General features: G+C 43.5%; 1 protein-coding gene across 8 annotated transcripts in view; it reads left to right on the top strand.

Moving 5' to 3' along the window:
* LOC120767370 (nesprin-1) overlaps positions 1-24,080 on the top strand; it is a 200,442-nt gene that overhangs the window by 70,798 nt on the left and 105,564 nt on the right. For 3 of the 8 annotated variants that reach the window (XM_040093348.1, XM_040093346.1, XM_040093345.1), the window contains 8 exons: positions 11-2,617; positions 2,908-16,107; positions 16,415-16,568; positions 16,634-16,794; positions 17,165-18,133; positions 18,255-18,428; positions 19,288-19,525; positions 20,495-23,277. In XM_040093348.1, coding sequence (XP_039949282.1) covers positions 11-2,617; positions 2,908-16,107; positions 16,415-16,568; positions 16,634-16,794; positions 17,165-18,133; positions 18,255-18,428; positions 19,288-19,525; positions 20,495-23,277 — 20,286 coding nt within the window. Of the gene's footprint in view, positions 1-10; positions 2,618-2,800; positions 2,816-2,907; positions 16,108-16,414; positions 16,569-16,633; positions 16,795-17,164; positions 18,134-18,254; positions 18,429-18,828; positions 18,976-19,287; positions 19,526-20,494; positions 23,278-24,080 lie in introns of all 8 variants that reach the window. The other 5 variants (XM_040093344.1, XM_040093343.1, XM_040093349.1 and 2 more) reach the window with 3 other exon arrangements.

Here is a 24,080-nt window from a genome sequence, read left to right as displayed (position 1 = left end):
TTGCTTGCAGGGTGCCTCACGTGATACATCACATATACAGCAGGAGTTGGACGAATTACGTCGCTTCCTGGTAGAAAAGACTACCGAATACGAGCCCATGGTCATATCGAATTCATTCCCGCGTGATTTCGCTGAATATCTGATTGCACGTTCAGAGATCGACGCCCACTTGCCGGTCTACAATCGTCTGAAGCAGTTGATGGATAGCCAAAGTGGTTTCCTACAAGTGCCGCGCCCCGTTTGGGAAGACATAAATGCGCTGTGGCAACGTTTACAATATCAAATGAACTATTGGCTGTGGTTATTGGATTCTGAATTGCCCGGCGAGTTCGGTGTGGTCGGCAAGTGGTTGGCTGAAGCCGAAAAATTACTAATGGACAACGAGATACCGAACGCCATGAATGAGGAGACAGCATCGGTGATTAGTAGAAAGCTGGAGGAGCATAAATTGTTCTTCGCCGATTTGCCACGCATTCTGGCGATGTTCGATAATGCCAAGCGTTCACCGTTGGTACAGCAAGTGCCCATTGAACAGTTGCGCAATATGGAACGCCGTCTGCAAGATGTGGCGCCGAGGGCGGCTGAGCGTAGAATACGCCTGAAATTCCTCGAACACAAGTGCTGTCTTATTGCTTTCCTCAATTTGGTTGAGAACAAGATGAAGGGTTGGACCGGCAAATATGGCTACGAGGAGAAGGTCAGTCAACAACTGGAACAATATAAGAATTTCGTGTCGCGCAACAAAATCTTCCAAGAGTTCCAGAAAGCATTCGTCGATATGCAACAAGTGGTGGACGAATACAAGCGCGATGGCAATGTGCCGCGCAATGATATAACAGAAATCGATCGTTTCATGTATGAGACTGAAGAACGTTGGAAACGTGTCTCCATGGAACTGAAATGTTGTCAAAACTCGCTGGAGGAGGTTGTAAGCTGTTGGAAAACATGGAATCAGCTGGCCCCAACTTGTGAAGAGTGGCTGAACTTGGCCGAAACTAAACTGTCACGCTCCGAAGATGAACGTTTAGAATTCTTCCAAGATATCACCACATGGAAGGACAAATTCGATACACTTGCCAATGCGGCCAACTATTTGATTGCCTCCTGCGAAGATGGCATTGCCAATAATCTACGCCAGAAACATGGCAATTTGTCGGAACGCTTTGAGCGTCTCTTCGCCAACACCAAACAATACATGCACGCCGGTGATATTATACGTGCACGCAATGAATACAAGTCCGGCATTGAGAAGCTCTCGCAGTGGCTGCGTCATGCCGAACAAGTGCTGGAGCAGCGTCAAATGCTCGGCAACACGCAGCAAATTACCAAATATGGCGAGGACTTGCAAAAGTTAGCCAGCGAGATTGACGACAATGAGGAGCTCTTCAAGACAGTCAGTCGTAACTTCCAGGGTCTTATACAGGATCTACCACGCGAGGAAGTTGATAAAATGATGAAGTTACTGAAACAGGAGAAGGAGTCCTTAGTTCGTATACGCGCACAAATACCAGCCAAACTGCACCTCTTCCACCAGCTGCTCATACAACAGGAGTCACTCGAAGCGGGCCAGAAAGAAATACATCAATGGCTCAACGACGCTGAGACCTTATTGAGCACACATGCGCTGTCTGGTGGACGCGATGCTATCAGCGAGGAACTAAATAAGCATAAGACTTTCTTCTCGCGCACTGTCTACTATCGCTCCATGCTGGAGAGTAAGAATAAGGTTTTCCAGAACCTGCTGAAATCTGTCGCCGCCGATGAAAATATTGACACCTCACAGACGGCACACAACATGCAGCAATTGAACGAGCGTTTCAATTACGTCATACAGAATGCCGAGCAGTGGGAGCAACGCTTGAATGACGCCTCACGCGGCTGGCACGCTTTCAAGGAGAACGAACGTGTCGTCAGTGAGTGGCTGACGCAGGCGGAATCAATGCTTATTGAGAAACACATTGAGTCGAAGACAATAATCGAGACGCAGAAGTATTTCTTTGAGAATGTTAATGAGCGCTGGATGCACAACCTGGTAGAGTCTGCACAGGATTTGCTTAAAACATTGCCAGCACAAGAGCAAAAGCCTGTTGTGGACTCGGTTGAGAAATTACAAAACAAGTGGCAACAGGTGCTGTCGCAAGCACCATTGCATTTGCTGAAACTCGAGTTCCGTTTGGATGAATCTGCTTTCTATCAGACATTGCAAGAGGTCGAAAAGGAATTGCATCTGGAGCAACAAGCTTTGAATCGCAACGAAGATATTGACTCAATACTGAATCGTAATGAGCACTTCTTCCAACAACAAGGACCCATACCGCGCATTGAGAAGAGCTTGCAGAACATGCAACGCATCAGTCAAGCATATGGCTACCAGAAACCGACTGATATTAGTCTAAATCAGGCCTACGACAATGCCAGGTTGCAGTGGCAGCAATTGTCTGGTAAAATCGGCGATATGCGCGAGACATTGCAGCAAATACCGGCTCAGTGGGACAGCTACCATGAGAAGTTCAAGGAAATGGTTGAATGGATGAATATTGTCGATAAGAGCTTGAAGAACATTGTCAACGAAGTGAACAGTATGGAAGAGTTCGAGAAGGAGAAGGTGGTCTTCCAGGTAAAGATTTAGCAATTGTTTGTTTAAAAAAATGTTTGTGGACTTGGAAGCGAATCGTAACTTAATAGTATAAAAATTATTTTGCACTTCGAAATCCACAGCATAAATTTTTAATACGCAAAACTCGAGTAAAATATGTACCATTATACTAATACAATTTTCATTGTAAATCCATTAACGCAGCTCAGGGAACTTGTGGTAAAAACTCATAACCATTTTTAAAAATCCTTACCATTTGCTTTGATTTCGTTTAAGAAACTTCATTAATTTTTAATCGGATTTGTTTTCAGAAAATCTGTCAAGAAGCAGATAACAAAAGGGAGGACATGAAATGGCTGGTGAAAACGCTAGACTCCTTACTTAGCTACGCCAGCGAAGATGAGGCCAATCTCGAACAGAAGAAACTCGAAGATCTAATTGCTCGCTACAAGAACCTCATACCGACCATCGAAATAACAATGGTAAAGACCGAGGTGTTCTCCAAGTGCTACACGTATCGTCGTGAGGTGCACGAGGTTGTCTGTCTGCTTAGCAAAGTGAAGGAGCAAGCCACCAATATACCACCACCAGAGAGTCTTGAACGTGTCAACAAGCTGATTGAAGAGCAACAGTATGCCATTAGCCAGCTTGATCATCAACGTCCACATATCATGTCAATGCTGCAGCGTGGCCGTGATTTAAGTAAAGACGTGCATGCGCCATCTTTCGTTAATGTCGAAGTGAAGAACTTAGAGACCGGCTGGAATGAGGCGTACACCGAAACCGCTGACAAGCTGCAATCACTCAAGGGTACACAAGCTGTGTGGAATGACTTTGTCGATCAGAAGAACGACATCTTTTCGATGCTGCAGACAGCGGAGACAGAGTTGCGTGCGCTAACGCCATTGCAGACCGATCCAAAGAATGTTAGCCAAGATTTGCATGCCAAGCGTGAGCTGAACTTACAATTGCAGCAAGCCTCCCATCAACTACTGCCCAAATTACACTCCTTGAAAGCCGAATTGGCGCCTTTGGCTGCCGCTGATAAGCGTCCCATATTGGAGAAGGAAGTAACCGAGGTTGAGAAGATGTTCTTCAATACCATGGAACATGTGAAAGATCGCGTTGGTTATCTGGAAGACTATAGTGCCAAGTGGAATAATTACAAGTCCCGTTTGTCTGAGTTGCAAGAATGGGCAAACCGTGTAGCACCGAAGAGCATTGAGGCCTTACAGTCGGAAGACCTCACACCAGAAGAGCGCGTAGTGAAGGTGAACGCATTCAAGGGCGTACTTGGCGAACGTATGAAACAACTGGATATTTTGGCTTCGGATGCTGCCGAACTGGCGCCCAAAGAGGGTAACATTGCTGAGGCTAAACGTCTTAAGGGTGAAATTACCAAATTACAAGAGGTGCTGAGCGCTATCAACCGTAATGTCGATCATCAAGCAAAGGCTGTGCAAGAGGATCTGGTGAATTGGCAACAGTATCAAACTGGTTTGCAGCAAATCAAGCCAGTTATTGAGGAAAGTGAAATCAAGGTAAATACAATAGTTCCTAAGCCCATTACACTTGAAGAAGCCGTTGCATTGCAACAAAATGCCAAACAATTCGAAACACAATGCCTTGAGCAGTTAGACAGACTCCAAGGCATTTCAAACATTAGTCATAAAATGCTGTGCAAAACCAATGCCCCTGACGAGTTAGATGCCATGCATTCACGCTGGACATCAGTTCATGAAAATGCCAAGCAAGCCAGTGGTAAGCTGGAAAAACTGGTCGCGAATTGGAAATCATTCGATGCCGATGCAGCCAAACTCGAAGATTGGGTCAACAAAGGCGAGCAAGTAATGGGCAAACGTCCAGCTGTGCTCAATACACCGCACGTTGATAAGCTTGAGAAGGAACTCGTTAAACTGAAGTCGTTCAATAATGAAATTTCTGAACAACAGGCGAAACTCGTCGCGCTCGGTCAGTCAGCCGATCAGATAAGCTTGCATTTGGCGCCAGAAGGCGCAGTTGCGCTCAAAGATCGCGTAAATGGCATGAAAGCCAAACTGCAAAAGCTCTCCGAGGCCACACGGGCCAATATCAACGAAGTGTCGGACGCAATTATTGCGCGTCAAGACTTCAACGCCAAAATGGTAAACTTCTCCAACTGGATGGATCAGCTGCGTAATCAAGTCGCACAAGTTGAGGAGATTAATCCAGAGCGCGTTGAGACCAGTCTGCATGTAATACATGCGCTGATGCAAGAGCATGCCGACAAGAAACCCAGTTTCAATGCCATTTATGATGAAGTGAAGCAGCTGTCACTTTCAGCGCCGGCTGAAGAAGCTAAATCCCTTAATGATTCATACACCGGTTTAGTTGTTAACTATCAGAATCTCGAAACCAACTTGCAGCAGAAAAAGATTGCGCTCGAAAAGTGGACAGAGATTCTGGGCTGGAAGAATGAAACCGAAAGTCATCTGAATTATTTGAAACATCAGCTAGAGAAACCTGATGGTCCGCAGCCCGAAGAGCTTAATAAGATTATCAATGAAATCGACACAATTGGTAGCTCAATAAGTTATTGGAAAGCACAAGCCAAGGACATCGATGAAAGCCCCGCTATTCAGTTGCGCGACGCTTTGACACGTAAACCATTGATTGCCTCACAGATTGTTAACGATATCGAAAACAAATTAGATAATCTTAAGCTGCGTTCTCAAGCACAAAAACAACAGGCTGAACAGATGAATGTACGCAAGGAGAAATTCCAAACTCTCGGTCAAAATTTCGGTCAAGCGTTGTTGGACAATCGTGCTAAATTGAATAGCATTCTTCAACAGAAACCCGGTTTGGATAACATTGACCAAATAATCGCCGATTTAGTCGCGCTTAACGAAGTCATTAAAGGACAAGCAGACATGAAGAATCGTCTACACGATGAAGGTTCTATACTGATGCGTGAAGATATCGCCAGTATGCCAGCCATACAAGAGAGTCTTCTATTCTTCGACAAAGATTATGACACGCTACAGAATGAAATCGCCGAACGCATACAAAAGTATAACTTGATTAGTCAAGCGCTACGCGAATACGCCGATACCAAGGATAAGTTCGCAAAAGAGTTGAAGAAGGCCGAGGATCTCTTCAACGCTATACCACAGCAACCACGCGACGAAGTGGAGTTGCAACAGGCCGCAGAAAAAACACGCAAGACTATGGAGCAAATACGTAAGTCCAAGACGAATCTCGATGATTTAGAGCGTCGTGGTAATAATGTGGCGAAGCTATTTGATGCAATCGGTGAGGTTGTGCCACAAGAAATAGGCAATGATGTGAAGACAGCCAAACAACAATGGCAAGATCTCCACGATAAGACTGCAAAGAACGCACATATCTACGAAACGGAAGCTGTTATTTGGTCTCAGATCGAAGATGCTAAGAAAGAACTTTTACCATGGTTAAGTGAAACCAATCAAGGTTTATGCGATGCCGCTGATAATTCAATCGAAATCGAGTTTGGACCAATGCGTCTAACTAAATTCCATGCGGAACTGCCTTCTTACCAAGTATTGAAGGACACTATTGCCGAGAAGAGTCGTGAGCTTGTGAATATTAACAATGGCGTGGAGATTCCATCTCTTACCGAATTGAATAAACTGCTGACTGCACAGTTCCAAGAGGTCGATTCGAATGCGGCACGTTTGGAAGCTGTAACCTCTACCTTTAACGAGCAAGAACAAGATTTGCGCAAGCGGATCAAAAATGCCGGCGAACAAGTTAACAAATTGCGTGAACAGTTAATCAAATGCGATGACATGTCCGGAGAGCCGAACAAAATCATGGAACGATTACTTAAATGCCGGGAATTGCGCGCCGAATTAGACAATAGTGCGAATGAAATTGACAATATCAAGCAACGAGTTGATGAGATGCGCTCGCAATATCCCACTTTCAGCGAGTCTATCATACCCAAAGAGCTGAACAATGTGCAAAAGCGCTTCGAGGCTGTCGATACACACGCCAAGAAGATCGAGTCATCACTTTTGCAATTCCTTAAGAAATTCCATGCCGATAAAGTGAGTATGCTAAAGCGTATAATTGCTACCCAACGCGAAAAGGTCGCATGGTGCCAACCAGAGTCGACGAGTGACAAATACAATTTGGATGTGAAACGCTCGTCACTTTTGGAGGTGAGCAAAGCGATTGATGATTGTCACAAGCGCAATGCCGATATTGGCAAATCTCTGGAACTACTAACAGCTGTGGAATCGCCACAAAACCTGAAAGACCTGCAAAAGGACGCGCAATTGTTGAACGGCGAAATGAAAGCACTGCAAGACAGTTTCGATAAAATCAAAAATGTGCTCGATGAAAACGTAGATTTATGGTCGCAATATGAGCAATCCAATGAAGAGCTCTCCGCCTGGTTGCGTGATGTTGAGGGACGCATCAAAGCCGAGACTAGCAATCAAGTCAATGTGCCTGAAATCGAGAAGAAATTGCAAGAACTCGCATTGTTACAACAGGATATTGCGGCACATGAGCCGGTTGTGAAGAATTTGGAGAAGACTTCGCAGTTGCTGATGGAGAAAAATCCTGAGGCACGCATTAGCCAGTTTGTCACGCATTTGTTGCAGCGCTACCAGACTGTGGCGAAAAGCTTGGCCGGCTACGTTGACAAAGTGCATAATGCCCAACGTGCGAATAACAATTTCCTAACTGCCACTAAAGAATTCAATGATTGGCTGTCTGATGCCAAGATTGAATTCCAGGAATTGGCGCGTATGGGTTCGCCCGGCTCATCTTCGGCCACTGCACAGCAATTGCAGACAATTAAGAATTACTTGCAGACCTTCGATAATGGACAAATTCTATTGAATAATGCTGTGGATATCGGCGAAGCATTGTATCCCATTGTAATACCGGAGTATCGCGAGAAGATACGTGCGGAATTACGTAATGAACGCGAGAACTATGACTATTTGCGTGACGAGGCGAATGCGCTTTTACAACAGGTGGAGGCAGTATTGATACAGAAGACATCCATTGAAGAGAGTTACACACAAGTATCACACTATCTCAATGAATCCAAAGCCAAGGTGGCGGCTGCTGACGAGCTCTATCCCACATTGGCGGCTAAGAAGAGTGCTCTGCAGAATTACAAGACACAGTTGCAAGAGATTACTTTACATAAGAATGCACTTAAACAGTTACATGACAAGGCTGTGACACTATGCGATGATGAATCCGAACGCAAGACCGAAGAGTCTATTGAAGAGTATAATGGTTTGTCGAAGAAGATCGCCGACCGCATCAATGTGGTTGGTAACCAGGTTGTTAAACATGAGGCGTACGATCAGGTGTTGGAGAAAGCACAAGATTGGCTTAATACCATCAAATCTGAAGCCATTGACATTTTAAATGAGACAACTTTCGAAAAGGAAGGCGCAGAAGAGAAGTTGACTGTTGTTGAAAATCTATTGCAACATAAGCCTGAAGGTGACTCCATATTCGATACATGCCAACAACTATTACAAACAGTGCTAACACAAACACATCCCAGTGGTCATCCTGCTTTGCTACGCAGCTTTGAAGAACCCAAGAAAGCGTGGGTAGACTTCATGACACTCTGTCAAGACTCGCTCGTCAAGTTGAAACAGCTGTGCTCTAAATGGGATGAGTTCGAGTCGATTATCGATGAGATCGATAACTGGATGAAGGACGTTGAGAATGTTGTGAAGAACCAGAGTCTGAAAAGTACGGCCGGAACGAAAAAAGCACATTTGGCACAATTACAAAACATCGCCAAAGATATTGAACAACGTGCAACGTCCATTAATGATCTACTCGATCAAGGTCGTGAAATTGAAGGTGAAACCGATTTGAATCTTAAATTATCGCGCTTAAATACACGCTATCAAACTTTGAAGAATCTCTGTAAGGAATCTATTGCGAAGTATGTCAACTACGCAAAAGATCACGAAACATTTGATACTGATTATGAGGTTTTCAAAAAGGATCTACAACAGTGTGTGGAAGAATTGGTACAAAATAGTGAGATTGTTGGTGACCAAAATGTTTTGCAAGATCGCCAAAACAAATTGCGTGAGATGGCGGATAAACGTATCAACGACTCTACCGCATTCGAGAGCTTGGTGGATCGTGGCGAAAAACTGTACGGACATACAAGCCCCGATGGTCGCGAGATCATACGCCAGCAATTACGTACGCTGCGTACCATGTGGGACAACTACTCCGATGATTTGAATGGGGCCACACAAAAGATCGATCAATGTCTGCAACAGTTCAACGACTTCAATATTGCCAGAGACCAATTGGCCAAGTGGCTAAAGGATGTGGACAAAGCAATGCAAAGCCACACCGAGCCAAAGACCACACTACAAGAAAAGCGCGCACAACTCCAGAACCACAAGTTACTCCACCAGGAAATCACCACTCACAATGTGCTGGTGGATAGTGTGTGCGACAAAGCGCAGATCTTGATTGATCAAATCAACGACAATACACTAAACGTTTACCTCCAATCACTTAAACAAATTTTCAATGGCATTGTGGAAAAATCAGAAGTAATTCTAAACAATTTGGAGAAATGCGTGCAAGAGCACACCGAGTTAAACACACAAGTGACCGCCGCTAAGGCTTGGATATCTGGCGAGAAAGAGAAGCTGTTGGAATGTGACGATGCCTATGGCGAAAAGGCTGACATTAAGCGTAAGATTGAGACCTTGGTGCAGTTGGCACAGAACAAGCCACAAGCACAAAAGATAGTCGATGGTATACGTCAGCAGTTCGATAAGGTTAAGGCTAACACTTCAGAAAAGGGTAATGAGATCTTAGCGAAAGAAATCGATGAACTTGAAACAACCATAAAGAGTCACTTCGATGACATCGAAGGCATCGAAGGCAAGCAGCGAGATGTGCTGCAACAATGGAATGACTTCGAGAGTAAACTTGAAGAATTGACGAAGTGGTGTCGCCAAGCCGAAGGCGTTTTCCGTGAACAACAATTGAAATCAACACTACACGAGAAGGTCGAACAATTCGAGAAATATAAAATACAACGAGATCTCATTTTGCAAAAAGAGAAGGAAATTGATGCTTTTGCTGATGCGGCACATGCGTTGTTGAATAATTGCGGCGCCGAACGATTGAAGACACTAACTATACAGATCACAAATCGTTATCAACTGTTGCAAGTGTTGAGCAAGGAGGTTGTCAATCGCTGGTCGAATTTGGTGGACGACCATCAAATATATCAAGACAAATACAATGAAGTTGATCTTTGGCTCCAACCAATCGAACATCAACTGGAGAATGCTTTGAAAAACGAGCCTTCACAAGCCGCTAACATTTTGCAAGTTCTACTTTCTGAAAAAGAACAAGCTGAAACCTTATTTAGCGCATTAAATGCCGCCGGTGAAAAGGCATTGCCCGAAACATCGACTGAGGGTCGGGAGAAGATACGTAAAGACCTGCGTGACATACACGAGCGTTGGGATAAATTGGACGAAGGCATACGCAATCTGCAGAAACGCCAGGAAGCACAAAGTGTGCAGCTGTCAAGCTACCATGATATACTTGGTCAGACCGTCAACTGGTTGGATCAAATTGAAAAGGTACTGCAGAACGAGAATCCCAGCACTTGGACGAGTGCTCAGGAAATACGCTCCAAATTGTACAAATACAAAGCGACCACACAGGATATTAACTCGCATAAACGCATCATTGAAGCTGTGAACGAAAAGGCTGCCGTGCTATTAGAGGGCACAGTGCCAGCAAATACCGCCGAGATCAAGAATGCCGTCGATGATATTAACAAGCGATATGAGAAAGTAGCAGGTGATTGCGCCAAACTGCTTGGTGAGCTCGATGAAGCTTTCGATGTGTATCAACAGTTCAGTGAATTGCAGAAGGCACAACAGGATTATCAAAAGAATTTGTGGGATCGTTTGACCGGCTATTCGGATTATTCCGGCAATAAGCCGGCTTTACAAGCGCGTCTAAGTAAGATATGTGAAATTCAAGATGCTTTACCCGAAGGTGTAGTTAAACTCCAAAATCTGTCTACACATATTGATGAGAAGGCCAAGCTGTTGCCGGCGCGTTCTAAAGAAGCGATGTCAAGAGACCTGGCCAATTTGCATGCCGACTTCGATAAGTTCAGCGCTGCTCTCAGCGATGTGAAGAGCGGCCTGGAGAATCGTCTGCAGCAATGGAGCGATTATGAAGTGAACCTGGATCGGTTGATCAATTGGTTGAGCGAAGCTGAGAATGCGCTCAAGAATTACAATCCCAAGTCCACAATGGAAGAGAAAGAAGAACAACTAAACCGCTTCCAATCACTAATGCAGAACTTGCGTCAAAATGAAATTGAATTTGAGAAAATGAAAGACGATTCTTCGGAACTCATTCAAAGTTCAGGTGAAACTAGAATTGCCGTCAATGTGCAACAAGTTACCTCACGCTTCCAGTCCATACAAGCGACAACAAAAGAGATTCTCAAGAAATGTGAACAATCTGTATATGATCATCAACAATTCAATGAGAAATACAAGCAATGTTCAGATTTCCTAGCCAACGCTCAAGCGAAATACGATGATTCCAGTGATCTATCGCAGGTGGGCTCTCGTGATGATCTCCTGAAGAAACAGACTGCAATTCAAGAACTGTTGGCTCAACAGCCCAATGCTTCATTGATGTTGAACAGCACCATTGAAGCGGGTGAGAAGTGCTATCCATCCACGGCCACAGAAGGTCGTGAGGCCATACGCGTGCAATTGGCTGAGCTGCAAGAAGCTTTCGATAAACTCTATGACAATGTAACAATTACTTCGCGTAAGTTACAGGACAAGATGTCCAAATGGTCTGGTTTTGATGAAATCGCCGAGAAATTGCAAAACTGGCTCAACGAAATCGAGAAAACACTTCCAGCCGATATCGAATTGAAAACAACTTTGGACGAGAAACGCGCCAAACTGCAAACATACCGCGACATCCTCAATGATCTCAATAACCATCAAGTTGAGGTGAAGAATTTGCAAGAAATCGCAAGCAACTTGCCAGAGCAAAATGATCATGTTGACAATATTACCAAAGAAATTGCCGAACAATTCGCTAAGATACATAAGCGTGCACAGAACTTCGTGGAACGCTATGAAGCAATTGTGAGTGATCATCAACAATACACTAAGGCCGTTATGGAAGCACAGGAGTACATTGAGGCCACACATAACACCATTGACTATTGGGGTGATTTGGATTTGGAACAAGTTTCACTACATACAAACTTGGATCGTTTGAAGAACCTCAAAGACAGCTTGGCGGATGAGTTCCCACGTGTCGATCAAGTGCGTGCACTTGGTGAGAAGGTTATACCTGGCACTGTCGAGAGTGGACAGACAAACATCAAGTCACAAATCGATACCACACAACAAGAGTGGGAAGGTCTAATCGCAGCTATTACATCAACCATTGAAGCTATAGAAAATCGCTTACAACAGTGGGCGGAATATGAACAATTGCGCGATCAGTGCTTGGCTTGGATAAGAGAATCGGACAACAAGTTACATGCTATTGATCTCAAGCCAACGCTCGATGAAAAGAAGACTCAGTTGGAAGCATTAAAGAACTTGCAAGGTGAAATGCGTGCTAAGGAACTTGAAATCGATAGCGTGTCCGAGAAGGGTCAGCTCTTACTGAAGGGTGCCTCCAGCATGCGCTCATCTGGACCTGAATTAACAACCAAGTATCAGCAGATATTCCTCAAAGTCAAAGAACTGAATAACCGTTGGCAACAGTATGTTACCTCACATCAGGAATTCGACAACGCCGTCTCTGAATGCGCCACATGGATTAATGGCATCAAAGACAAATTGGATTACTGCGCTGATATGTCTTCTATGAGCCAAAAAGAGTTGGATAAGAAGTTGGCCACCATACAGGATATCTTACTATTGAAGGATGAAGGTTCTGTGAAGGTACTTAGTATTGTTGAGTTGGCACAGAATGTGCTTGCCAATACTGCACCGACTGGCCACGAAGCGATCAACAAGAAGCTGACAGATCTACAAGAATTGTGGTCCAATATTACATTACGTATCATCGACGTAAAGGCCACCCTGGATGACTCCATAACTCAATGGTCAGGATTCTTGGAACAGGTACAAAATGTACGCAAATTCAATGAATGGCTTGAGAATGTACTAAAAGAGCTCTCCGAAAATCAAACTACAATGCCTGAGAAGCGTGCGCAACTCGACCGCGTCAAGGCCACCGAAGAGAAGGTGCGTGTAGAGAAAATCGATGTTGATGCACTGAAAGTACAGGCTAAAGAGATGATTGCTAGCGGACAACAAAGCCAAGCTGCGTTCCAAGCTCAAAAGGTATTGGACAACTTTGACGAATTATATGCTCGCATACAGAAATTGCTCTCTGATCGTCATGATCAATATAGAGATCATCGTCTCTACAAGGAAGCTTATGATGATTTGGTTAGCTGGATTAGTCGTGCACGTGAGAAGTTCCCTGCTCTTAAGCAGAGCAGTCTAAGTGACAAATTGGCCATTGAGAATGCTGTACAAGCCACAGAAGCCATGTTAAACAAGCAGGCACAAGGTGAGCTATTGGTCGAACATTTGGTTCATACTGGCGAAGTCGTATTGACTAGTACATCGCCACAGGGACAAGAAATCATTCGCAATGACATACGCGCTTTGCGAGACAGTTTCGAGTCACTCTTCCGTGAGATCAATCAACAAAAGGAAAGTTTGGAAGTCACTATGGTGCAATGGCGCGCCTACAAGGATGAGTATGAGCGCTTAATTGAATGGCTCCAACAAATAGATATTCTCGTAAAGAATCACAAGTTGAATTTAGCGCCAAGCTTGCCAGAGAAAGAGAAACAAGCTGCTGATATGGCTGAAGTTTTGGCTCGTCTGGAGAAGGGCAAAGAAGATATTGATAAATTTAACGCCTCTTCAGCGGGATTACTAAAATCTCATTTGGAGTCCTACGTCAACAACCAGCTAAGACACTTGAACTCAATGTATCAAGTTCAGGTCAATCTTGCTAAGGATGTGTTGAAGAAGGTTGAGACTAACCGCGATCAACATCGTGAATATAACGCGAACTTGAAGGCTGCGCAAGACTGGATAAATGACGCCAAGACTGCTATACGTGAGGCTAGTGAATCCTCCAGCGCAGGCTCGAAGGAGCTTTTGCAGAAACGGCTGGAAAAGATACAGCAGTTGATTAGCAATCGTGAAATTGGACAGAATCTGGTACACACCGCGATCAACAACGGCGAAAAGGTGGTCAGAAACACCCGTTCCGATGGCCGTGATACGATTAACAGTGAAATGAGAGATTTGCAGAATGATTGGGATAGGTTAGTTAAGAAAATGTCTACCGCCAAGGTACAATTGGAAACCAACCTACTACAATGGGCCGACTATAGCTCGAGCTACTCACAATTACAACAATGGATTACGGATCGTGAGAGTAAGTTGCAACAGGCTTGTGACCAGAAGGTTGTAAAGTCGAAACGTGGCCAACCTGGTCTCACATCCGGTTTGAGTGAACGTAAAGCGAACCTACGGCAAACTAATAATATTGTGCAAGATATAGTGTCCTTCGAACCAATGATACAATCGGTGGCTTCGAAGGCATCCGACCTACAACAGGGCGCGCCTGCCTCAGAAATCTCAAACAAATATGAGACACTCACCAAACAAGCCAAGGATCTGTATGAAAAGCAAAAGACAACAATCGACGAATTCCAGGCGCTCATTGATGCGGGTAACGAATTCGCTGCATGGTTGCGTAGCTCTAAGGAGCGTTTAAGCAAGTGCTCAGAGCCTACTGGTGATAAACAAGCGCTGGCTGAGAAAACACATCAATTGAAGATTCTACAAAGTGAAGTGCCGGAAGGTAAAAAGAAACTGGAAGCTGTAGTAACGCAGGGTCAACGCGCTTCTCTCAATGCTGAACAAGAAGATCGCGAGATCATTGAAGAAGAAGTCGGTTTGTTGCAAGAAGAATTCGACGCTTACGTAGATGCACTCACAAAAGCCAAGGATTATTTGGAAGTAGGTATTGTCAAGTGGTCAGATTACCAAGATCAATACAGCGAAGCATTGGAATGGCTTACCAAAACCGAAGCGTTGGTGCAATCCTACAACAAACTGCAAGACAGCTTGGCAAGTAAAAAGATAGTGCTGGAAGAGTTCCAAGGCCACTTGCAAACACTTTTCGACTGGCAGAAAACTTTAGATCACTTGAACATGAAGGCACAAATGCTGCTGGAGACCTGCTCGGACACACGTATCAGTAATGCCATCATGCAGTTGACAACCAAATACAATGCTTTACTTGCACTGGCCAAGGAAGTGATGCGTCGTTTGGAGTTGCACTACCAAGAGCACCAACAGCATCGCACTTTGTATGAGGAATGCCAATCTTGGATTGAGGCCACACGCGAGAAACTTGAAGAATGTGCACAGATACCTGGCACACTCAACGAGGTACAAATCAAACTCAACACTGTTAAGAATCTGCGTCAGGGCTTTGAGTCGGGTCAGAATAAGCTACGTTATCTACTCGAACTGAAAGAGAAGGTAATCATGAACACCGAACAGGGTGGCGCTACCAAAGTGCAAGAGGATACTGATACTCTGAAACAAGATTTCGATAAATTGCTTGTCGACATGAATGACGTGCGTCAGAAACTGGCCAATCGCCTGTCACAATTGGAGGAAGTTTACAAACTACTTAAGCTGCTGACCGAATGGCTTGAAGATGTCGAACCGAGCGTTAAGACGAGCGACGAGTTCCTGAACGATTTAAGTGAAAAGCGTGCCGCATTGGAGAAATTCCGTGCCATACAACGTGACATAAACGGTCACAACGATATTGTTGAGAAGATTAACACACGCTTGAACGAAGATAACAGTCTTGACCGTAAGGACTTCCGCGATGGTCTCAGCAAATATGAGAACCTACAAGAGACCGTTGGCAAAATCATTGAGTCGCTCGAAAATCAAGTCAATAACCATGACAAATACAAGCAAGCCTTCAATGAAATACAAGATTGGCTGCGTCGCACACGTATTGAGATCGAACAGTGCGCCGACTGTCATGGTGAGAAGACGCAAGTAGAAGAGCGTCTCAATAAATTGGGTGATATTGGTGCTAGCATGGTCGAGGGTAAATCGCTGCTGGACGCCTGTGAAGAATTGAGCCAAGCAGTGATAGCCACAAGTGGTAATGAAGGTCAAGATACCGTCTCGCAAGAAATCAAACAATTGGTAGCCGAATGGGAGGCACTGCAGGCAATGGTGCGTGATGCACGCTCCAATTTGGAGACCTGTCTCGGTTTGTGGAATGCATTCTTGCAGAATTTCATTAAGATTAACAAGTGGATTGAAGATGTTAGCCGACGTGTGGCGACCGCTGGCGAAGCTGAAAATAAAACACCCGACGACTTGGCATATGCCAAGGTAAGTTCATTCATGTGTCTCCACTAACACTTTCCCTATGTATTAACCATTCACGTAAGCTCTGCACCTATTGTAACTAACTAATCAACTAAGCTTATTGCGAGCAGTCATCGTAGATTCACATATAATCCTAAAAATGCTACGACTCACCCACAAAACACAGTGTACAAAACACAATGCTTTTCAGATCTAAAAAAAAAATTAATTAAATTTCTGTAATCACTAAATTTGAATAATAACTTTTAATCGAAATTAAAAGAGAATAATATGTACCTTGTCTTAACTGAAATTTTGTATTTCCGCACAGAAACTATTGGAGGAAGTTGTAGCGGAGAAGGATAATGTCGAAGACCTAAACGATGCCTGTGAATTGCTCATGGAACACAGCGCATGCACCCGAGTTCGTGATCAAACCGTGGAGACTCAGTCCAACTACACCAAACTGTTGACAATAGCGCAAGGTGGATGCTTGATCTGAGACCAAAGATCTATAGAGCTTACTAATTATTTGATATAACTTTTTCAGGTCTCGTTTCCAAGATCGAAAAGAATCTCTCGGATCACACCGAGTTCTTGAACTATAAGAAGGAAATGGACGCTTGGATTGAGAAGGCGCAAGAAATACTTGATGGTTGCACTGTAGATGGTGATGTTAGCGAGATCGCACAACAACTGGAGACAGTCAATGTAAGTACATAAATATTTAAGAAAAAGGGTTCGTGTTTTTGGGTGAAGAAATTTTCAAATACTCGTTCAGAAAATTATATATAACCGAAAAATTAATTTTTTTGGACTTTGGGACTTTCAGTACGGCTAGCTCTCCACAACCCCAACTTGTGGGAGGAGAGAAAGTCCCATAATTATGACTTTGTTGGAGAACCTCCTTTAAGTTTGTCTTGGACTCTTTCTTGATTTCAGAGTGGATTCTCTTCGCATACCACTTCTACCTTATGTAGTCTCAGAAGTGTCCTTGAACAATTTTTGATTTCAGTATAGGCCTTTGTTAAGAAAATTAACTGTCCACTATAACTTAACCTAACCTGTACTTTTTTCACAGTCCCTAGCATCACGCCTCCCCGAGGGTCAACATCTGCTCGGTATGGTACAGGAGGCGTACACGAAAGCATCGAACATAACACCCGAAGGCAAACAAGAGGTCTTGCGTGAGTTGATGACTAAAGTACGTGAAGATTGGGACGCATTGGGACTCGCTGTCAAGCAGAAGTTGAGTGATTTGAAGCAAGCACAGAACCGCTGGTCCGACTTTGCCAACAATCGCGACAAGCTCGAGAAGTGGCTCGTCAGTACTGAGAACACACTCAAATCTGTGCCCGACACTAAGGGTGAACTGAGCGAAATGAAGACACTACTCGAACGCTACAAGACACTACAAAACGAAATCAAACAGAAGGGCATTGATATTGAGAATCTATTGGGCGAAGCCAAGGGCTTAGGTACCGAAGTGGATGCTGTACACCAAAAGCAGACACGTTGGGAGAAAGTAAAGAACGATTGCGCCGCCTACATTAAGGGTTTGGAGAACGAAATGGCCGACTACAATGCCTATCATCAGAGCTTGCAGGATATCGAGAAATGGCTGTTGCAAATTTCCTTCCAACTGATGGCACATAATTCGTTGTTCATTTCGAATCGCGAGCAAACCGAAGAACAAATCAAACAACACGAATCTTTATTGGACGAAATTCAAAAGTATCAGTCCAACTTGGACGATTTGAATTCCAAGGGACAAGCACAAATCAAGCGTTATGAGCCGACAACACCAGCCATACGCGACACTGTCGAGTCACAGCTTAAGAACATACAGGACAGCTACAATTCATTGTTGCAGACCTCAGTACAGATCAGGAATCGCTTGCATGAATCCTTGGCCAAATTCAAGGAATACGAGGACACACTGGATAGCATAATGCGCAATTTGGAAGCCTATGAACCGGTCATACAAAATGAGCTGGATGCGCCCGCCACCAGTTTGGAGCTGGCGCAACAACAATTGAAGTGTGCGCAGGTGAGTGCAACGCAAAGCTTGACTAAGATTTTTTTTGTTTGTTTTAAGTTTTGTTCGGTACTGGCTTACGATTAGCCCGAATATATTTTCCTAAATTTTTATTGTTATCACTGTCTCACAGGACCTGCAAACTAAACTGAACAACGAAAAGTCCCGCCTCGCTGCCGCTGTGCAAGCTTGTGAAGCCGCCACCGCCTCCATCAGCCGTCCCAGCTCGCCGCTGGAGTCAGCCATGCAGACCATACCCGAGCGTGAGCTCATTGTGCGCGCTAAGCTGGAAGATTTATTGGATCAGGTGAGTGGTTAGACAAATATTATATGGGGAAACTTGATGCTCAAAACTGAATCTAGTAAAGCTATGTAGACCTTAAACGGTAAATTTTATGCCGCATTTTTGTGTTGCAAATAAGTATATAAACCCGTGTGGTATCTACGAAATAAGTACATCTTTTTAAAATACCTTTTTATTTTACTAATACTTTATTTGTGTAATTTAGCATTCCTTATAACCTATGTATGTATTTTATTTTTGCATTAATTTTCCTGATTTTTGTAAACCGCTGCACTTACACAACAATAATGCACACTGCCATTTATCAACCAAAATAAACAATACAAAAAATACCTATCCGCCCGCTTAACCACAACTTCCGCCAAATCCGTTTGAAAATCCGACCTAATTAATTTCCGTAAAGATGCCGAGTAACCGAGCAGAGTACTCAAGCAACATCGCCGCCAAAGCTGATGTCGCACTTGAGTTACCACAGACCAAAGATGCTCCGCTTGATCCAGTGCGTTCCAATAGCGAGCGTGTAACTAAGCTTAATGCTTTAATCACTAAGGTAAGTCCGTCGCCGCTTGAGCTGTTTTTCTAGCCAGCTTTGCAGGAAATGCCTTGCTCCTACTACTGCCTTAGCTCCATACTAATTTTCTTATATAACCTGCTTCATGTAACTATTTGGCCAACGAAACAAAATTTTGTCACCAATTTGCTATAACACACACACACTGTATATAAAACATTTCTAATAAGGTTGCTCCGGGCAAAATTTTTACATACGCGGTACTAGGTTGGATCGGGTTGGGTTCATAATGCTTGCAATTATTGCTATTATTGTACTTACAAATCAAATTTATTTACCTCTTTCGCTTAGGTGCAATCCCACTTGGGTGGATTGACCGCTTCAGTGAGTGAATTAGAGCAACAACAGAAACAACGCGCCGAGCTCCAAGATTGGGTTAAGAAACAGGAAACAACTGTTAGTGATTGGCTAACGCGACCATGCAAGTTGCGTCCGGAAGCAGCTAAGCAAGAGTTGGTGGCCATGAATGACTTGTTGAATTCGATTGGTGATAAGCGTTCACAACTGATGTTGGAGATGACAGGATCATGTAAGTATCTGAGCACGCATTAAACTTCGGGAGCGCCGAAGCTGAAATACCCTTGAAAAAAAAAATCCATATAAAAACTTGATTTTGATCATTCAGTTTGTACAACAGCTATAGGCCACAGTCGTCCGATCTAGAAAAATTGTTCGGATATTACCGCCGAAGCTAGAATATCCTTGAAAAAAATCCATATAAGAACTTGAATTTGATCGTTCAGTCAAATAACGATTTTTCTTATAAGAACTCGGTTCCGAACATTCAGTTTGCATGTCAGCTATACATAATAGTCCGATCTGAAAAATCTCTACAAAGGATATGCCATTGACCTAAAAAATATTACATGCCAAATTTAGTGCAGATTTTTAAAAAAATTAGCAGGTTTCCATACAATAATTTGATTCCGATCGTTCAGCTTGTATGGTAGCTATATGCTATAGTGGTCCGATATCGATGATTCCGTCAAATAGCAGCTTATTGGAAAGAAAAGAATGTGTGCAAAATTTCGGAGTGAAATCCCAAAAAAGTCAGTGACCACTTCGCGTGCATATAGAGAGATAAACGGATACGGCTAAATCGACTCAGCTCGGCATGCTTATATTTTATATATATACATATATTTAGATTTTATAGAGTCTCCGACGTTTCTAAAAGGCTTCCCTTTCGAAACGAGGTTATATCTCTGAAAAAAGCAGCCTTTGGCCGGATTAAATCTGGCTCAATTCCATACTGACGAAGTTTCCTTCTGAGTTCTGCAAATTTCGTGGCAAACTTAGTATACCCTGTTAAGCATATAAAACGATGAATAAGACCGGTTTAGAGATAAACGTTAACATGTGGCGGCTTAAATTCCCTTTGTTTCTGAATCTGCTTTTTTTGTATCGTTCTTATCAATATTCTAACGTTTCACAACTTTGGGCGTTCGATATTTTCTCTCTTTTCACGATTTAATGATTTACATATTTTTACTTGCAGTGGCCGATGACGACACCGATCTCGACGACAACCTCGACAAACTCGAGTCCGAGTTAATGAACGCAATTGCTAAGAAGCAAGCAGGACAGAATGATATCGATAGCTATCGTCAAGGTGTACAGGACGTACAAAACTGGTTTGATTCGCTTATCAAACGTATGGATGTATTGGACAAAGGTTCCGGTTTGAATTGTGCCCAGAAAAAGGCTGCCATCAATGAAATCAAGAAAGAGTTTGAAGAACAAGGTCCGAATAAAATCCAAGAGCTGAAGGGCAAAGCAGCACAAGTTGCAGAGGCTATTAGCAATTTGGATGGTCAACAGGTGGAAGAACAGATGAAATCACTGGATCGCCGTTATGCGGATCTCGGGAAACGCATCGATCGTAAGTCACAGCTACTTGACGTTACCAATAAGGGCGTTGATGGCGCTAAGGGTGAAATAGAACAGTTACATAACTGGGTTAAGGACAAGATACAAGAGTTGCAAACACCCACTGCAATGGGTTATGAACCAAAAGCAGCTGAGGCACGCCAACAAGCTATTAAGGGCATTATGAAGGAAGCCGAAGCGAAGAAGTCACAAGCTGACGCTTTGGAGAAACGTATTGCCAATATGCAACCCGAACTTGAGCCAGTCGAATACGCACAACTCGAGTCGGCGCTGCGTCAATTGAACTCCGAGCAAAAGAATCTATCTGAGGTGCTCAAGAGCGAATTAGATCGCGCGCTGGATGCGTCTAAGGCACGTAAAGCGTTGGAGGTTGATTTAGAGAAGGCACGCGCTTGGTTGAAATCGAAGATTGCCGAAGTACGGAAATTGCCTGTGTATCACCCACTGCCATCGTCCGAAATCGAGAAGAAAATACAAGAGAACAAGAAGTACGATGATGAAGCAAAACAATTCAATGATTCGGTGCTGAGCGACGTACAACGACAAGCGGCGAATATAATGAAGGACTGTCCGGAAGCAGATAGAGCAGCTTTGCAGAAAATTCTCGATGAAATAGCTGGCGATTATCAAACCCTAAAGGATGAGAGTGGAAAGCGTGCTAAAGCTTTAAGCGATCTATTGCAGGGACGTAAATCATTCGAGGATGCTATGAAGAATATGAGCGATTGGTTGAATGAGATGGAAACCGCCACCGCTGGTGAATTGCGTACAACCAGTGTACCCGTGTTGGAAGAACAAATGGCTCACTACAAAAAATTGCTAGAGGATGCCGAAAGCAAGGCTGACTTAATGAACAATGTGGCCGACCAAGGCAAAGGTATTTTGCCCACGCTAAACAATCCGGATAAGTTGAAACTAAACGACGATATCAAAAACTTGAAGGATCGTTACGGTAAAGTGACACAGAACATTAAGGATCGCGTAAATACGCTCTCCGATCATATCAAGAAATACAAGGATGCCAAGGGTAAATTGGCTGACTGCATGCAGTTCCTCAACACCATACAGCAACGTTTGCGTGAGCTCAATAAACCAATCGGCTCAAAGATCGAAGACGTACAAGATTTACTGGGTGCATACGAGGGTATACTGAAGGAACTCAAGGATAGCAAGAACAAAATGGGTGACATACAAATGGATGATCTACCCGAGTTGCAGAGTATACTACAGCAACAAGATGATATGATTAAATTGATTGAGGATCAATTGGCTCATCTGCGTCAATTACTGCTGCTACGTGAGCAATTCATTGCGCTTATCAATGAGATTATCGCTTTCATCATGAAGTACACTGATGTCATAATCGATATTGAGAATTCGCCCGATAGCTTGGAGGACAAAATCAACAAGTACGACGATGTTATTGTCAAGATTCAAGAATGTGAGGGTCTGTTGGCTTCTGCTACCGATAAGGGTCAGAAGATCGCATCGGAGGGTTCTGCCGCTGACAAGAACAGCATCACTGAACAATTGCAATCGCTGAAGAATCAACTACAGAACCTGCGCAAAGCAGTCGAGTCACAACGTCAAAAACATCAAGTACAACTCGAACACCATCGCAAAATGGCTGCCGAACTCTCAGAAATTCTTGATTGGTTGCATAATAATGAAGCGTCTGCCAAGTCACGTCCCCTATTAGATCGTGATCCCGAATCTGTAGAACATGAAATTCAAAAACATCACAAACTACGCAACGAAATTCAGGGATATCTCGATAAATTCGACAAAATCAATGCTAGCGTCAAAACAGAGGTCGGCATGCCTGGCTCGCTGGTTGAAATGCTTTCCGAAGGTCGTTCATTAGTCTCCTCACTGCCACAAGAGCTTGAAGATCGCGAGAAGTACTTGATCAACAATCGCGATTCACGTCTTGAATACATGAAATTGGTGGCTAAATTCAATGATTGGGTGCACGAAGCTGAGACACGCCTACAAAATAGCCAACATGGCATCGACTATGAAAATCTCGTACAAGACTTGGAAGAACATAAAATCTTCTTCGGCAATGAGACGCCAATTAAGAATTTGGTGCATAAACAAATTCAAGAAGCCGCCGATAAGATTTGGCCCTCGCTGAGCAGCTTCGAACAGTCGGAATTGTCACGCGAATTGGCCCAACATCAAACTAAATTGGCCAACACCATTGCAACAGCCAAATCGCAGCAAGGCGAATTGGAGAAAGAGGTCGAACGTTGGCGTGAATACCAGCAGTCAGTGGAGCGCGTCAAAGCAACCATTGAACGCAGCAAGTTCAGCGATGAACCCGTACAGAATCTGGCTGGCCTGCATTTCAACATACAGAAATTGACGCACGCTATCGGCAATGTGCAGGTGAGTGCAAAATTTGAAATTATATTGGTTTAACTGAGGGCATATATACCTGTATACATACGTAAATTTAAATATTGTTTGAAGTAAGTTAATTCTGTTGCAATTACCAAGTGTTTTTTCTAATTTTTTGGTCTACTTTTGAATCAGATTATTATTATACTTTTGCAAAAATTTAAATGTCTTGATGAAACTTGATATACGTGTTCTCCAGCATCCAATAAAGGTTGGTATTGCAGAGTGGAATAATCGGACCACTGCCAACCTACAAAACGTCATTGATTGAAAACCTATAAAGTGCTATAACTAATCACCACAATGAATTTCATTGGCAAACTGTGGTTGAAATTATGTTAAAAAGTGGGCGTGGTCCAGTCACCTAATAATAAGTTTAATGTTCACAACACATAAACTGTTCCAGCTCTAATAACCAAATTCGCTCAGGGCAATTTTTTCAACACTGTGAAAATTGGTGAATTCGACTAACAACGGTGACGTGGGAGACAAGTCGGAAGTGCGACGACTGGTTGTTTGATACGCTGTAGACTTTTATAGAAGATTGTACCTTCTTGATTCAGCTCTGCAGCTCGAATTATTTTCTCCACATTGAAGAATTATTTTCTCCAGCAATAGATTGAAGAAGTCGCACGATAGGTATTCGCCTTTTCTGAAACCTCGTTTAGTATCGAACGCCACGGAGAGGTCCTTCCCGATCCTGATGGAGCTTTTGGTATTGGTCAGCGTCAGTTAAAACTACTAAAACTATCGGTCAATATGTGAGAGTTAGCTTAGTAAAATGGAGAGAG

The sequence above is a fragment of the Bactrocera tryoni genome, chromosome 2 (assembly GCF_016617805.1).
Source record: "Bactrocera tryoni isolate S06 chromosome 2, CSIRO_BtryS06_freeze2, whole genome shotgun sequence".
Taxonomy (NCBI): Eukaryota; Metazoa; Arthropoda; class Insecta; order Diptera; family Tephritidae; genus Bactrocera; species Bactrocera tryoni.
This window is presented reverse-complemented; position numbering and strand designations above follow the sequence as displayed.